We start from the raw sequence: 15,077 nt of genomic DNA, 5'->3' as shown, positions 1-15,077 counted from the left end.
CATCTTTTCACGTTTATTTGCCATTTGGTTTCCTTCTTGTGTGAGTTGTCGGTTCATATCCTTTCACCAGTTTGCCACTTGACCCTTTTCTTATTAATCTGTAGTTCATATATTCTGGGTACTAATTCCTTGTAAAGTATATGTTATAAACATCTCCAAGTTTAGCGCTTGTGTTACCTTTCGATGTCCAGACCTACCAGGGACTCTCGTCAATGTCACCCCCAGAAGTCAGCCTCTCCTACAGCCTTCTGGCCTCTTCCGACGGGGCTGGTTGCCTGCTGTTCACCGTCACCTGCAGCAGTTTTAAAACACGTCCACAAGTTCTTGGACACCTCTCCCCTTGAGAGGTGAAGTCTATTCATCTTCCTCTGGAATCCAGGCCAACCTGAGTGACTCACTTGTAACCTTTAATAAGCAGAGATAACCTACTTCCACGTGACCTCCAAGGTTAAGTCACAAAAACTGATGCTACATCCATCGTGCTTGCGGGAATCCTCCCTTAGAAGCCCTGACACCCCCTTTGAGCTGCCTGCCGGCACAGTCTCACACCCTGAGGTCGACGTTCTGTGAGGAAGCCGAGGCCACGTGGAGAAGCCGCGTCGGTGCTCCGGAACACAGGTTCAGCTGCCTACTGATGACCGGTATCGACTACTCTGTGAGTGAAAATGCCTCAGAAATTCCGGCCCCCAACTACCAAGTCGCCCCCAGGCCCTGACTCTCTCCAGAGACAGCCGCAGACTCAGCGGAACAGGCCACTCCCATGGTGTCCTGTCTGCATTTCCAATCCAAGGAAATCTGTATGCACGATAAAACAGTGGTTGTCAATTGTTCAGCTTTTAATAAATTTCAGGAAGTTATTTGTAGATTCATTTGGGTTTTCTGGGTCCACAATCATGTCAGCTGTGAATAGTTTTATTTTTGTAGATAACCTTTTATTAAATTATGAGAGTTTTATTCTATTCCTAGTTTGGCAAGAGTTTTTTAAAAATCAGAAACAGGTGTTGAATTTTGTCTGCATCTATTGAAAACTCTGTGACTTCTGTCCCTTACTGTGTTAACGTGGGGAATTACAATGATTGTTTTTCAAATGTTTAATTCGCACGGCTAGATCAAACCGGCTCCGCTGGGATGTTTACCATTTCTATATAGCTGAACTCAGTTTGCTAGTGTTTTGTTGAGAAATTCTGCAGTTCTGTTCGTGACTGAAGTTGGCCTTTCTTAAAATTATTCTTCTCAGGTTTTGGTATCAAGATTATGCTTCTCATAAAGCAAGTTTGATTGTATTACCTTCTTTTCTATTCTCTGGGGGAGTCCATAAGAGATTGTTGCATTTCTTCCTCATCTGTCAGAAAAAATTCTCTGAGAAAGTCATCGGGGCCTGAAGTCTTATTTGCGGGAAGTTCTTTGTTCGCCTGCTTTTGTTGCTGCTGTTGCTTTGGACAGCTCTGCGGAGACGGGCTGCAGGTGCCACCCAGTTCGCCCACTTACAGCATGTGACCCAGTGCTGATCAGTGTGTTTGCAGAGCCGTGTGACCGTCGCCACAGTTTGACTTGAAAGCATTGTGAGAAAGTTTGAAATTACGGATTCAGCACCATCCTATGGAAAGGTTCGGATGTTTTATTTCTTCTTGTATCTATTCTGTAAATTGTTTCTTCTGGGAACTTGTCTATTTTGTCTACATTTTCAAATTTCTAGGCATAAAGTTGTTCATAAACCTCTTGTCGTCTTTCTAACGTCGGTTGGATCTGTAACGATGTTTTCTTTCCCCGAGATTAATAATTGGTACAGCTCTAGTCCGTGTGGCTCAGTCGGTGGGAAGGTCGTCCTGTAACTGAAGGGTTGCAGGTGCGATTCCCGGTCAGGGCACATAACTGGGTTGCGGGTTCAATCCCTGGTCCTGGCACATATGATCCCCAGTCTGAATGTGTGCAGGAGGCAACAGATCAATGCCTCTCACATTAATATTTCTCTCTCTCTCCCTTCCTCTCGCTCTAAAAGCAATGAAAAAAATGTCCTTAGGCGAGGATTAAAAAATTATAATTGGTATACTCTCTTTACTTTTTAATAAGTTTTGTCAGATTAATTTTATTAATATTTTCAAAGAATTAATTTTTGTCTTTGCTGATCCCACACTATATTTGTTTTGTTTTTCATTAAAATTTGGTCTTGTTATAGTTATAATGATGTCCTTCTTTACAGTTTCCTTGGATTTAATTTGCTTTTCTTTGCTAATTGTTGAGATGTATACCCAGATAACTGATTTTCAGACTATTTCTTCTCTAATAATTAGTGGATGTGAGTCTATACATTTTCCTCTAAGCATGGCTTTGGCTGCATCCCAGAAGCTTGGATGCACCATGTTTAAATGATCATTATTTTCCCCTTCCTAAGTTCCATTATGACTTCTTTGACTGATGGGTTTAGTAATCAATCGCTAAATTTCTAAATTTTTGTTACTGGTTTCTATATTCAGTCCACTGGATTCTAATTCTATATGCTTTCAACCCTTTGAAATGTGTTGATAATTGCTTTATGAGCCAACACTAGACAATTTTGGTAAATGTTTCTTTCATATACACTTTCCAAGAAAATGTGTATTGCAGTTGCTGGGAACAGAACAGTGTTACATATAACTCAGTTAGATACAGTTTGTTAATTATATTGTTCAGTTCTTCCATATCCTTACTGATATTTTTGTTATCTGCTTTTTAAGTTTTTGAGAAGAATGTTAAAATCTCCTACATGTTTGTTATTCTATCTGTTTTTCTTCTAGTCTTGTAAAATTGTGCTTATATATTTTGAGGTTAAGTCATTTTCATATATAGATTTTAAATAGCTGTATCTTTTAGATGGATTTTTTTAAACCTTTGATCAGTATAAAATGGCCTCCCTCCCTCCCTCCTTCCCTCCCTCCCTTCCTCTCTTCCTTCCTTCCTATGCTTCTGGCCTTAAAGTCTACGTTCCCTCATAGTAGAATAGCCACATCAGTTTGTTTTGGTTCAGGTTTGTCTGATACAGCTTTCTCCATCCTTATGTTTCCAATCTCATTACATCTTCACTTTTAAAGTTATCTCACATAAGCAGTGTTTAGTTTTTGAATAGTAACCCCTCATCAGATGTATGATTGGCAAATATGTTCTCCCCTTCAGTGGGCTGTCTTTTCATGTTGGCGGTTTTCTTCGCTGTGCAAGAACTGTTCAGTTTGATGTGGTCCCATTTGTTACTTTTGTCCCGCTTGCCCCAGGAGCTATGTCAGAAAAAGTATTGCTAAGAGAAATGTGAGAGAGTTTACTGCCTTCATTGTCTTTTTAAAAATTTTATTATTTTATTTATTGTATTTTTTTCCATTACCATTTATCCCCTACTGCCTTTATTTTCTTCTAGGAGTTTTATGGTTTCCAGCATTACATTTAAGCCTTCAATTCATTTTAAGTTCATTCTTAGATATGGCGTAAGGGGTTTAGTTTCTTTTTTTTGCAGGTATCTGTCCAATTTTCCCAGCACCATTCATTGAATAGACTGTCTTGACCCCATTGGATGTCCTTGCTTAAAAGAAAAAAAATTGAACATGAACCTAATCAAACCTCTACACCTAAACTAAAGTTTATGGAAAACATAGAGGCTAAAGACACGTTTAATGTCACAACAATAATGCAATTCGCCGAATCCAGGATCTAAGAAACTGCAGTTTCTTTAACAAATAAATAAAGGGCATTTTTCAAAAGAAGGGGGTATAGGAGGAATTATCAACTAAAGGAGAAATAAGAGATATTTTAACCAAATGTAATACTTGAGTTCTGATTCAAAGTAACCAACTGTAAATTGACTTAAAAAAAAATAGAGGAAAATCAGACATGAATGGCTATTAGTTGACATTAAGGAATCATCATTCATACTGCTGGGTGTGATAGTGGTTATTTCTTTAAAAGTTCTTAGCTGTTATAGAAACTGAAATATTTAAAAATTTTTTCATTTACTTATTTTTAGAGAGAGGAAGGGAGGGAGAAAGGGAGAGAAACATCGATGTGAGAGAGAAACATCCATCATTTCCCTCTCACATGCCCTCAGCCTGGGACCTGGCCTGCAACCCAGACAGGTACCCTGACCAGAATCGAACCAGCGACCTTTCGGTTTGTGGGATGAAGCCCAACCCATGGAGCCACACCAGTCAGGGCAAGATACTGAAGTATTAACTAAAGAATGGCATGATGTCTAGGCTTTTCCTTGAAACATTCCAACGTATGTATGTGCACCACACACACACACACACACACACACACACGAGGAAATTGTCGGGCAACAGATGAAACCACGTTCGCAGGCTGGAGCGGCCAGCCTGCAGCTGGTGGTAGGCACACAGGGCCCATTATGGTCTCTCCCTAGTCCTGTGTATGGTTTTAGAGTTCCGTTATAAAGGCTTGTTTAAAAAATGGGAAGCGGATTGAGTAGGATATATCAAGAAGTAAGATTTCTACCTTATAAGCTGATCCAATTTCATAATCGGTGAAAAATGCGACGGGCGGCTTGGCGAGGAACACTGGGGTGTCCACACAACTGCGGAGAGCAAAGGGGGAGGGAGGCTGTTTGTTTCGTCCACGTGATCAAACTCCACACAGCAATCGAGTCGTGTAAAAATGACACACCCAAGCCCGCACGGATCCTCACAATGCGTCGTTTGCTGGGGTTTGTTGTGGTTACAGCAGATTACAAAATAAGTTTACAGCATGATTGAATCTTTGTAGAGATACAGGTAGCTACAAATTTCACTTCCAGGGCGCATAGGAAACACTCGGGTTGCCTGAACTCCAAAATGTTAACTGCCTTTTTACCATAGGCGCTGCTTTTCTTTCTCTCTCTCTCTTTTTAATTCTCACCAAAGGACATTTTTTCATTTCTTTTTTAGAGAGAGATGGAGGGAGAGAAAGAGAAACATCCATGCCAGTGTAAAGCATCGCTGCTTGCCTCCTGTACGTGTGCCTACCAGGGACCATAAACGTCAGGACCAGGGATTGAACTCGCCACCTAGGTATCTGCCCTGACCGGGAATTGAACCTGCAACCTTTCAGTTATGGGAGGACACTCCAGCCAACTGAGCCACACCAGCCAGCTTTTCCTTGAAATAGTAGTCTTTCCTAATTTTTCTTAATAAAAAGATATTGTCTAATAAAGAAGAGTTAATAGTTTTAAGCCCATTAAAATTATTAACGCATGAAGCAACTCATTTCTTAAGACCAATTATTGAAATATAGCTAAAGGCACTTTCTTAAAGGGAAATCACAACTTAGACTAATTACTTGTGATTAATCAAATTTTAAACGTGTTTATTAAGACATATGAACCCCAATGGGAGAAGCACACGGCTTGTGGAGATTCCTGCACTTGATTCGGATTGTTCAGGTGTAAAGAGACCAACGCTAACCCCTAGTCCTCAGGGCTGCGGCAGGCCAGAAAAGCACAAACCCAGGACTCGGGCGCTGTCCCAAGGCCACGTCTGTGGGTAGCCCCGATGCCCTGCTCTGTGCTGATAATGACACCCGGTCCCTCTACAAAAACCAGCCAGACCAGACCCAGGGCCTTCTGAGGGTTTACTCTGAAGCAGCGGTTTTCACCATTTTTCACTTCATGCCACACATAAACTAATTACTAACATTCTGCAGCACACCAAAACCTCTATTTTTTGCCAATCTAACAAAAAATAAGTATACTTTTGATTCATTCCTACCAGACAGCTATTGTTGTGTTGGCTGTTCTCATTTTTATTTGACATCTAAAGGAAAGAGGTCAGTGGCCCTGACTAAATTGTCAGGTATGACATATTTTAAAAATTCTTGCGGCACACGGGTTGAACATCTCTGCTCTGAAGGGCCAGATTTTCTGAGAATGCAAGTCAGGGAAAGACGCACCTCTGTCCCGGGTCTCCTCTCGGGAAGTCTCCTGCGGGCGCCGGCTTCCGGGGAGGAAAGACAAGAGACTTGCCTCCGCGTGGAGTGTTGGGAGGGAAAAACCGAGGGTTTTTTAGGAAGTGGTTCCGACTCTCCATTCTGGCAAGGAGAAGTCGCTCCAGTTGTCTCTGTGGCACACGTAGGTGGTTCATCCAGTTTTTATTCTTTGGGAGACTTGCTTTCTTTGAAATACAAAAATGTAGAGAGTCAATGCCAGGCAGAGAGACCGTGTGTGTGGCCATCTTGGCCACCTTGGCCAATGTCAGCTCTCCTCTGGACTTGGCTGTGGATTTATCACAACTTCCTGCGTCCCCTGGAACTCCTTCCCCTCATCATCCCTCTGTCCCCACTGCCCCACCCCCACATTGCCGTGCCCAGGCCTCAACACTAACCTTGGCAATTTCTTTGGTTCTGAGTTTGGTCTTTTGAGATGAGTCCCATGTCAGGCTGTCCACAGTGTAGTCCAACTCGTCTTCACACCTCATGCGTGTCTCCCGGCATGAAGCTCCAAGCTTCTCCATCAGCTCTTTCTTGGGGACAGAACGCCTCTCACAACTGAACGTCAGTTTTAAATAGCCAGGGGCGAAGTTGCCTGTGGCACCGAGGAAACCCACTAAGCTGCCACACCGAGGTGAGGAGGTGGGCATTTCTCAGAGGACTAAATAAAACCTCTTGGTATCTAGTCCTACACTGTCACATGTCCTGCAGATATATATGCTCTTCAGCATACAAATGACTCCTGGGCTTTATTTTATCTACTCAAGACGTAGGGCTTAGCTGTTAAAATCTGCTGTCAAATACGGTCAAAGGACACGAGTAGACCACTGTCATCCACGCACGCACGTCCATATGTGAACGTGCTTTGCTTTTAAAAAGCTCACGCAGGAATCAAGGTTTGTATTAGCTTTTTAGACCTTTAAGATCAGCCCCAGAAGGTGCGATGAGGACATTCATGGCTTGGCAAGAATGCAACGGAACCGGAGCCACCACACGCTTCTTAGCGCAATGCCTGAGAAACCCTCATCGCATGTTAACGCCACCCTCCTTTACCTGCATCGAACGGTGGGTTTCCAACTGGCTTTAAAGTGCTGAGTGGCTCAGTATTCCATGGCACGTGATTCTGCCACCTCTTTCTGGCCTTATTCTTCTGAGCAGCTTGGGCCGTCAGGGACTCTCCCCACATCCGCACACTCGGCTTTCTGGGTCCTAACCCCCCCACCCCGGCCCTTCTCAGCTACAATGGCCCAGAGGCTGCTGGGGGGCTCTTCTTCCGAGTCTGGCTCCAGTAAGCTATCCTGATGTTGGCCACAAAATCCAGTGACCGCTCCAAAAAACTACCTCCCTGCTAAGGTCAGCTACTCACCCCCCAACTCATACTAAAGATTCTGCCTCCCATATCACAGGAAACTAGCCAGATCTCTCTCTCTCTCCCTCCCTCTCTCTCTTTCACTCACACACACACACCCTTCTCTGCCTTCCTACCCAATCTTCTCTCCATACTCAAAGGGTGAAAAATTGTTCCGGTCCTGTATGAGGTATGGGGAAACCCTGAGGACCACCCTCTGACTCCATCAGGAACTTGCCCCAGGCTTATCCACGTCTTCACTGAAATAATTAGATTTTTGTGTTTGGTTTTAGATTGTGGTTCATTCAAATACAGTTCTGAACACTTTCATATTTCTTGGCGCATCATGCCCCACAATAAGGAGTTGGGACTTTTGTCCAGCAGGTGTCAGGGAGCTAGTGGGCAAGTGGCATGTTCAGATTGGAGTCTCCCAAGAGTCACTATCAAAATGAAAGTAAAGGGGGGGACTACCCCTTTGCTGCCATTTCCAATGGAAAAGGAACTGGCAGCAAAGGTGGTCCTGCTTCTAAAGAGCTTCGCTGGGATGATGTCAGAGGCTCAGAGAGAGTCCCGCATTACCTTTGGGTGCGGAGCAAAACGGCACTGTATCCCTGTAGTAGTCGTCCGGGCAGATCAGATGATGCTTCTGTAGCAACTCGTTGTCCACACACCATCTGAAGATAGTCTTCACTACAGAGAAGGGAACGAGGACAAAGGTGTTTCGAGCCAGACCGACGCTGAAGAAGCTACACCCACACTTTCTTCATCCTCTGAGCCTAAACCACCTAACAAAGTTCCTTCTCAGAACCCGGTGGTAATTGTGAGACTCAAGAAACTCATCAGCAAATGTTTACCAGCCGCTTAAAAGAGGACAACCGTGGGGCAAGGCTGTGCTGTGGTACTATTTGAGCTAAAACGCTGTTACTCACAGAAAGGTCTGTAACAAAACAGCGTTAAGAGAAGTACGGTAGATTGAACAAATGGGCTCAATTCTTCACCCCTCCCCGTATCCACGTCCTTTGCCAGGTGACTCCTGCCGCTACAGACAGGGCACGCTTCTTCACTCTTGACTTTGACCATGTGACTGATATGTTTTGGCTAATGAGATGTGGGCGGAGGTTTGCCATGTGCTTGCCCAGGTGACTTTCTCCCTTCCTGTGCCTCTGCCATCATTGTGCTGGCGAATGGAAGATTGGAAAGTTTTCAGGCTTTGCTGCTTGCACCATTAACCAACGTGGTGATTTTTTAAATGGCCCCTCCTTTTGGAGGTTCCTAAAACCAAGGGTACAGGTGAGCCAAATGAAGAGTACATGTTTTTCCCATCCTCGGAGGGGGATCCCCCCCAAAATGGAATTTATTTATCAAAAATTGTCTATTTATTCTTACACATTTAAACTTCAGTCACCTTCAAAGTACTCTCCATTTAACACAATACACCCATCGAGACTTTTTCTACTGCTCAAAACTATTTCTGAACTTGTCGATTCTGATGCCTTTTAGTGCTTCTGCTGTTTTGTGTTTCTCCTGACTGAGGTTAGCATCCCCTGTGCCTCCTGATGGGCCACAGTGAGGAGAGCACGGCATAATCTATGTGGTGTTGCCGCCAGCAGTGAGTCTGAGCCTGGTCAGGACGAAGCATTAGACCCGTCCTGCAGAATGAAAGGCCTGTGAAGAACGGTCAAGAGAGGGGATTGTGGGAAGATGTGGAGTCGGAAGCACCAGAAATCTGTCTCTCCACCCAGACAACGATCGTGCTGGCAGAGGCAGTCTAATGGAACCAGTCTGGAACTCCGGGGTCTGTCGAAGGCTGGAACTTCCAGGCAAAGACTGGGACAGTAAATCACGGTCAACATCCGCTCCTAGCACAGCAGTACCTGGCTGTCCCTCATCACCAGTCCCAGAGCAGGCTTCTGAGCACACGCTGGTGGGGCAAGCTGCATACAGTTTGTGGGAACCCGGGTGAACGAAGAGGGCCCTGCCTCCTCCAAAAATCAGCGATCTGTGCTCTGGTCGCTGGTTATAGCTTCTGATCACACAGGTGCGGACGAAGAGGCGGTAGCCGCTATTGGTGCGCCTCCCGTCACTGTGGCCGGCCTCCCCCTCCAGGTGAGGTGACTGCCGAGGAATTTAAAGGCTGGCGCCTTTATGTCACCCCTTCATCTTTCTCTGTTTCCCTTTACGGGAGCCAGGTATTAAATACTATGATATTAAAAAACAACTGGACATTTGGGGAAAATTGAAGTATGATCATGCATGCCCAAGGAAAGGCTCAGGAAAGACCTGAAGAGGCCTTTAAGTTTACACCTTAGGCTGACCCTCAGCACCTACGGCCTATGATACTTAAACAAAACAAAAGCAAAATGAAACAAAAAGAAGAAACCAGCAGACTCTGTGGGATGCAAGGTTGGTACAATATCCACAAATCAGCTGACGTGATACAGCACATAAACAAAATGAAAGATCAATAGATTCAATAGATTCTATCAATATTCAATAGATTCTATGAATAGATTCAATAGATTCACATCAATAGATTAAAAAAAAGCATTTGACAAAAGCCAGCACCCACTTATAATTAAAACTCCCAGCAAAGTGGGAATAGAGCGAACACACCTCAACATAATAAAGGCCATAAATGACAAACCCATAGCTAACATCATATTCAAACGAGGAAAAACTAAAAGTGTTTCCCTTAAGATCAGCAACAAGACAGGGATGTCTGCTTTCACCTCTTATTCAGCATAGCAGCACAGCAATCTGACAAGAAGAAGAAATAAAAGGCAAAGGAAGGGAAAGTAAGAGGTAAAATTGTCATTATTTATAGATGACATGATACTGTATATAGAGAAACCTAAAAATTCCACCAAAAAATTACTAGAACTGACAAATGAATTCAGGAAAGCGGCAGAATACAAAGTAAATATTCAGAAATCAGTCACGTTTTTATACACCAAAAATGAACTATCAGAAAGGGAAACTAAGAAGGCAATCCCATTTACAACTGCATAAAAAATACCTAGGAATAAATTTAACCAAGGATGTAAAAGACTTGTATTTTGAAAATTTTATAAGACACGGAAGAAACAAACTGTTAAGATCCAAATAAATGGAAGCATATACCATGCTCACGGACAGGAAGAATTAACATCATTAAAATGTCTAGACTGCCAAAAGCAAACTATAGATTCAGTGCAATTCCTATCAAAATACCAAAGGCATTTTTCACAGAACTAAAACAAATAATCCAAAAATTTATGTGGAACCAAAAAAGACCCCTCATAGCCAAACCAACCTTGACAAAGAAGAACAAAATTGGAAATATCATGCTATCTGACATCAAACCATACTACAATTTTAGTAATTAAAACAGCATGGTACTGCATACAATAGACACATAAATCAATGGAAGAATAGAGAGCCCAGAAATAAACCCATGTTTCTATGGTCAATTAATGTATGACAAAGGAGACAAGAACACACAGTGGAGTAAAGACGATCTATTTAATGAACGGTGTTGGGAAAATTGGACAGGTACATGCGAAAAATAAAACTAGACCACTTTCTTACACCATATATGAGAATCAACTAAAAAATGGATTAAACTCAAAACCATGAAACTCTTAGAAGAACACATAGGCAGTAAAATCTCTGACATTCCTTATTTTCTGACACGTCTCCTCAGACAAGGAAAACAAAAGAAAAGATAAAATACAGGACCACGTTAAACTAAAAAGGTTGGGCACAGCAAAGGAAACCATCAACAATGCAAAAAGACAACCTACTGAATGCGAGGAGATATTTGCCCATGATGCATCTCGTAAGGGGTTAATATTCAAAATTTACAAAGAACTCATACAACTCAACACTGACACCTGCTGTAACAGGGATGAACCTCAAGGACATTACGCTAAGTGAAATAAGCCAGTCACAAAACAAGACAAATACTGTATGGCTCTGCTAATCTGAGGTGCTTATTAATCACCATCCCAGAGACTGAAAGTAAAGTGGTAGTGGCCAGGGGCTGTGGTGGGGGGAATGGGGTTACTGGTTAATGGATACAAAGTTTCAGTTGTACTAGATGAAAAGAGTTACGGATGTGGGTGGTGGCGATGGTTATACATTAGAATGTATTTAATACCAGCCACTGAACTGTACACGGAAGAATGGTTAAGGCGTAAAAAAAAAATAAAATAAAATAAACTGTCAAACATGAAAGACAGGAAAAGATCCAAGCATTGTTCCAAATGAAAAGTCTGAAAAGAGAGACATGACAATTATACGCAACAGGACTTCCTAGACAGGATCCGGGACCAGAGGGGAGAGTGAGCCACTGCCGGCCAGCGGGGGAAATGTGCATGGAACCTGTGAACTGGAGGTTAAGGTTGCATCAGTGCTGATTTCTCAGCTGGGAGGGTCCTGTGCTGGTTGTGTAGGAGAGTGACCCCGTTTTGGAGACATGCACCCTGGAGCGTTTTGTGGTAATGGAACATCATGTCTGCAACCTGCAGTCCAAACGTTCAGATAAAGACTAGAGAGTGCGCAATGGAGTAAATACGGTAGTATACTCACAGCTGGGGAATCAGGGTGAAAGGCATATGGGAGTTCTTTATACACACCTGGAGGCATCTTGATGATGGGCTCAAGGTCGTGAATTTTGGCCTGGTGCATGGCCCGCTCTTTCTCTGCAAGGGCCCGTGCACAGGCCTGAATGATATGTCTCTCCAACATTTCAAACTCATCCAACCGCTGCTTATAGAGCTCCCGAATCTGGCAGGAGGGTGATCAAATGCACAGAAGTATGAGATCACATAGCTTTACTCAACCTCACCCCAGTGTCAGGGCTTCCTGTGAAGCCTAGAACAGTCACAGAACTAGAGACCATCAGATTTAACCTGACATACGTGAAAACTGGGACTGACAGAGGAAAATGGCTCAAAGGTCTCATAGGAAAGTCCGTAACAGAGGCAAGCTGGAAACCTTGTCCCCTGACTTCATAGTGAAGAGAGCTGCGACCCAAACTCTGAAATACCAAATACAAGTGAGCACACCGCTGTGGCAGACAAAGGGTTGTGCCAGGCTGATCCCTTTTCATAAAAAGCACTTGTTACTGGGCTGCAGGGCGTGGAGTGAGCACACAGCCTCCAGCTGCAGGCCCTCCGGAGTTTATCTCAGCAGCTTGAAAGCGCTCAGCTGAGCCTCCGTTAAGGGAGTCGTCAGCAGCGAGGTCCGCAGGAAGAGCTAGCAGAGGGAACTCAAGTCAGCTGCTCTCCTTGCACAGTCGAGGAAGCAGAGTTGCTTTTCCAGGGCCTGGGCACATCTCCTACAGTCTAGGGATGAGTGCCTCGGTTAAGATTGTGGTTTGCCATAGAAAGGCTGGGATCCCCAAGGCCAGGGTGGAGGGTATGACTTTTAGCTTTATCTCCAAGGGACGACTGTTCTGCTATCTGCCCCAGTGGTTTTATTTATATATACAATACAGGCATACCTCGTTTTATTGCACTTCTTTTTAATACGCTTCACAGGTTTTTTGTTTGTTTTTGGTTTTAACCAATCAAAGGCAAGACCTTTTACCAGTAAAAAGATCACCACTCGCTTTATTTTGGTGATCTGGAACCAAACCCCCAATAGCTCCTACGTATGCCTGTTTCTAATGTGTGTAAGTTTGCAGAGAAATAAAGGTAGGTGTCACAGATCTGGCATCATGTGTGTGGTATGTATTTTTGTATAAGCGTGTGTTCCGAGCATCCTTCCACTAGAATGTCGAATCGAATACACGGCGGCAGGGACTTAGCTCTTTCTCAGCTGCAGCCCCCGGTGCCTGGAACGGAGCCTGGCACCCAGCAGGTGCTGACACTTATTGAGCAGCAAAGTACTGCAGGAGCCCGTCTTCGCGAGAGCGCGTCCTGGGTCCCTCGCTCGGTCCGCGGACGCGACGGCCCCGCGCCCCGAGTGAGCACCGTAGGAAGCGCGCGCGGGCGCCGGGCCGCGTTACCTGCTGCAGCTCGTCCACGAACTCCTCGTGGAGCGCATCCTCGCTGCCGCGGGCCTTGATCAAACTTGTGCTCACGTCTTCGCCGATCACCTCGGCCGTGTACAAATTTCGGAAGACGCCAGTGAGCAAGTACGAGATGTCTTGGGTGCGCAGCGAGGTGGGGCGCAGACGCAGCAGTTGCGGCTCCGGGAGAGACGGAAGCTCACGCGGCGAGAAGCGGTGGGACCGACTCCTCAAGCCGTAATGGGAAGTCTCAGGGTAGGCGACGGAGGACAGCCGTACGGACTGGCTGGGAGTGCGGGTTCCAGCCAGAGGTGAGGATGGCGTCCACGCTGCCTCCGAGAACCGGTAGGACCCAGACTGGGTCGAACGGCGGTCCGTGGCTCGTCCGGTCTCCATGGCAACTAAAAAATGCCGCTAACTCTTCGCTGCACTTCCGTTTCTGGCCCTGCCTTTTCCGCTTTGTTTCCTCCTCCCCACCCCCCACGGCGTCATCGGTGTCGTCATCATCGTAAATGTGCGCATCCTGAGCATCACTTGTATTCACGTGAACTTAGTGGAGAAAGGGTTGGGGGGCTCGCGGGGGACACTGTTGACTGGCATAGGCAGGGAAGTCTGATGACAAAACCTGGTACCTCACTACCTACCTTCGTCTGTCCATTTTCTAATTTGTTAAGCACTCATTCATTCGCTCATTTAATATTCATTGTATAAAGATTCTGTTTCAGGTCTGCGCTGGGAGCTGGAGATACCAAGAGGAAGTGAGATGCTGTTTCTGCCCTCAGGGAGCTCACTGTGTGTGTGTGTGTGTGTGTGTGTGTGTGTGTGAGAGAGAGAGAGAGAGAGAGAGAGAGAGAGAGAGAGAGAGAGAGAGGGAGGGAGGGAGAGAGAGAGAGGGAGAGAGAGAGAGAGAGAGAGACTGGCCAGGGTGGTGAACCGGGTGAAACAGGAAAACAATCACAGTTTAGTGGGTTAAGGCCCAGCTATAGATAAATGTTGGTGGTCATGGAACCACAAAGGACAGGAACTTAATCGGTCTATAAGGGAGTATGAACAGTGGTTTTTTGGAAGTGAAGACCAAGCAGAGATTTAAAAGAATGAGTAGACTCACCATTAGGCATCAAGGAAGTGGAAATTAAAATCCCAATGCGAAAGCACTACACACAAGTAGAATGTGAAATCAGTCAATCAACAAATCAATGAAAACAAATGAGCCAACCACCCAGTGCTGGTGAGGATGTGGAAGCAGCTAAGTACTCGAGTTCTTGTATATTGCAATGGGGATGCGAACTCCTAGCGCAGCTCTGGAAAACACTTTGGCAGTTTCTTACAACGTTCCATGTAAAGCAGCCCCCCTCTTAGGTATTTTCACGAGTGAATTGGAAATGCACGGGCACACAAACCCCTGTCTGCAAATGTTTAAGACAGCTTTATTCATAATCTCCAAACACTGGGAAAAAATGTCTCATCCCCTGGCGAAAGTATAAATAAATTGTAGTACATCTATACAATGGAATACTCTGAACAATAAAGAGGAAACAGACTCTGGATACACACAAGAGCATAGATGAATTATCAAATGCCTTATGCTAAAAGAAGCCATTCTCAACAGCCTATGCATACTGAATGACTCCATTTATAGGACATGCTGGAAAATGCAAAAGAGAAGATAGGCCAGGGGTTGTTAGGTGCCGGTGGCAAGATTTAGTGTTGGCTCCAAATGAGCATGAAGGGATTACTTTGGGGGTAATGGAAATGGTTCATATCTTGATTGTGGTAGTGGTTACAAGACCATAA

General features: G+C 44.6%; 1 protein-coding gene across 12 annotated transcripts in view; it reads right to left on the bottom strand.

The window, feature by feature from the left end:
• Nucleotides 1-13,679, bottom strand: part of DLEC1 (DLEC1 cilia and flagella associated protein) — a 43,326-nt gene extending 29,647 nt beyond the window's left edge. For 11 of the 12 annotated variants that reach the window (XM_045199765.2, XM_045199767.2, XM_045199769.2 and 8 more), the window contains exons 1-6: nucleotides 13,281-13,679; nucleotides 11,905-12,055; nucleotides 7,868-7,978; nucleotides 6,336-6,535; nucleotides 5,905-6,125; nucleotides 4,477-4,555 (exon numbers count right to left, since the gene is read on the bottom strand). In XM_045199765.2, the coding sequence (XP_045055700.2) occupies nucleotides 4,477-4,555; nucleotides 5,905-6,125; nucleotides 6,336-6,535; nucleotides 7,868-7,978; nucleotides 11,905-12,055; nucleotides 13,281-13,679 (1,161 nt within the window). Of the gene's footprint in view, nucleotides 1-197; nucleotides 873-4,476; nucleotides 4,556-5,904; nucleotides 6,126-6,335; nucleotides 6,536-7,867; nucleotides 7,979-11,904; nucleotides 12,056-13,280 lie in introns of those variants that run through there. The other variant, XM_045199776.2, reaches the window with a different exon arrangement.
• Between the last annotated feature and the right edge of the window lie 1,398 nt (nucleotides 13,680-15,077).

Source organism: Desmodus rotundus, chromosome 8 (assembly GCF_022682495.2).
Source record: "Desmodus rotundus isolate HL8 chromosome 8, HLdesRot8A.1, whole genome shotgun sequence".
Lineage (NCBI taxonomy): Eukaryota > Metazoa > Chordata > Mammalia > Chiroptera > Phyllostomidae > Desmodus > Desmodus rotundus.
Note: the sequence above shows the minus strand (reverse complement) of the source record. Positions and strands in the feature narration are given on the sequence as shown.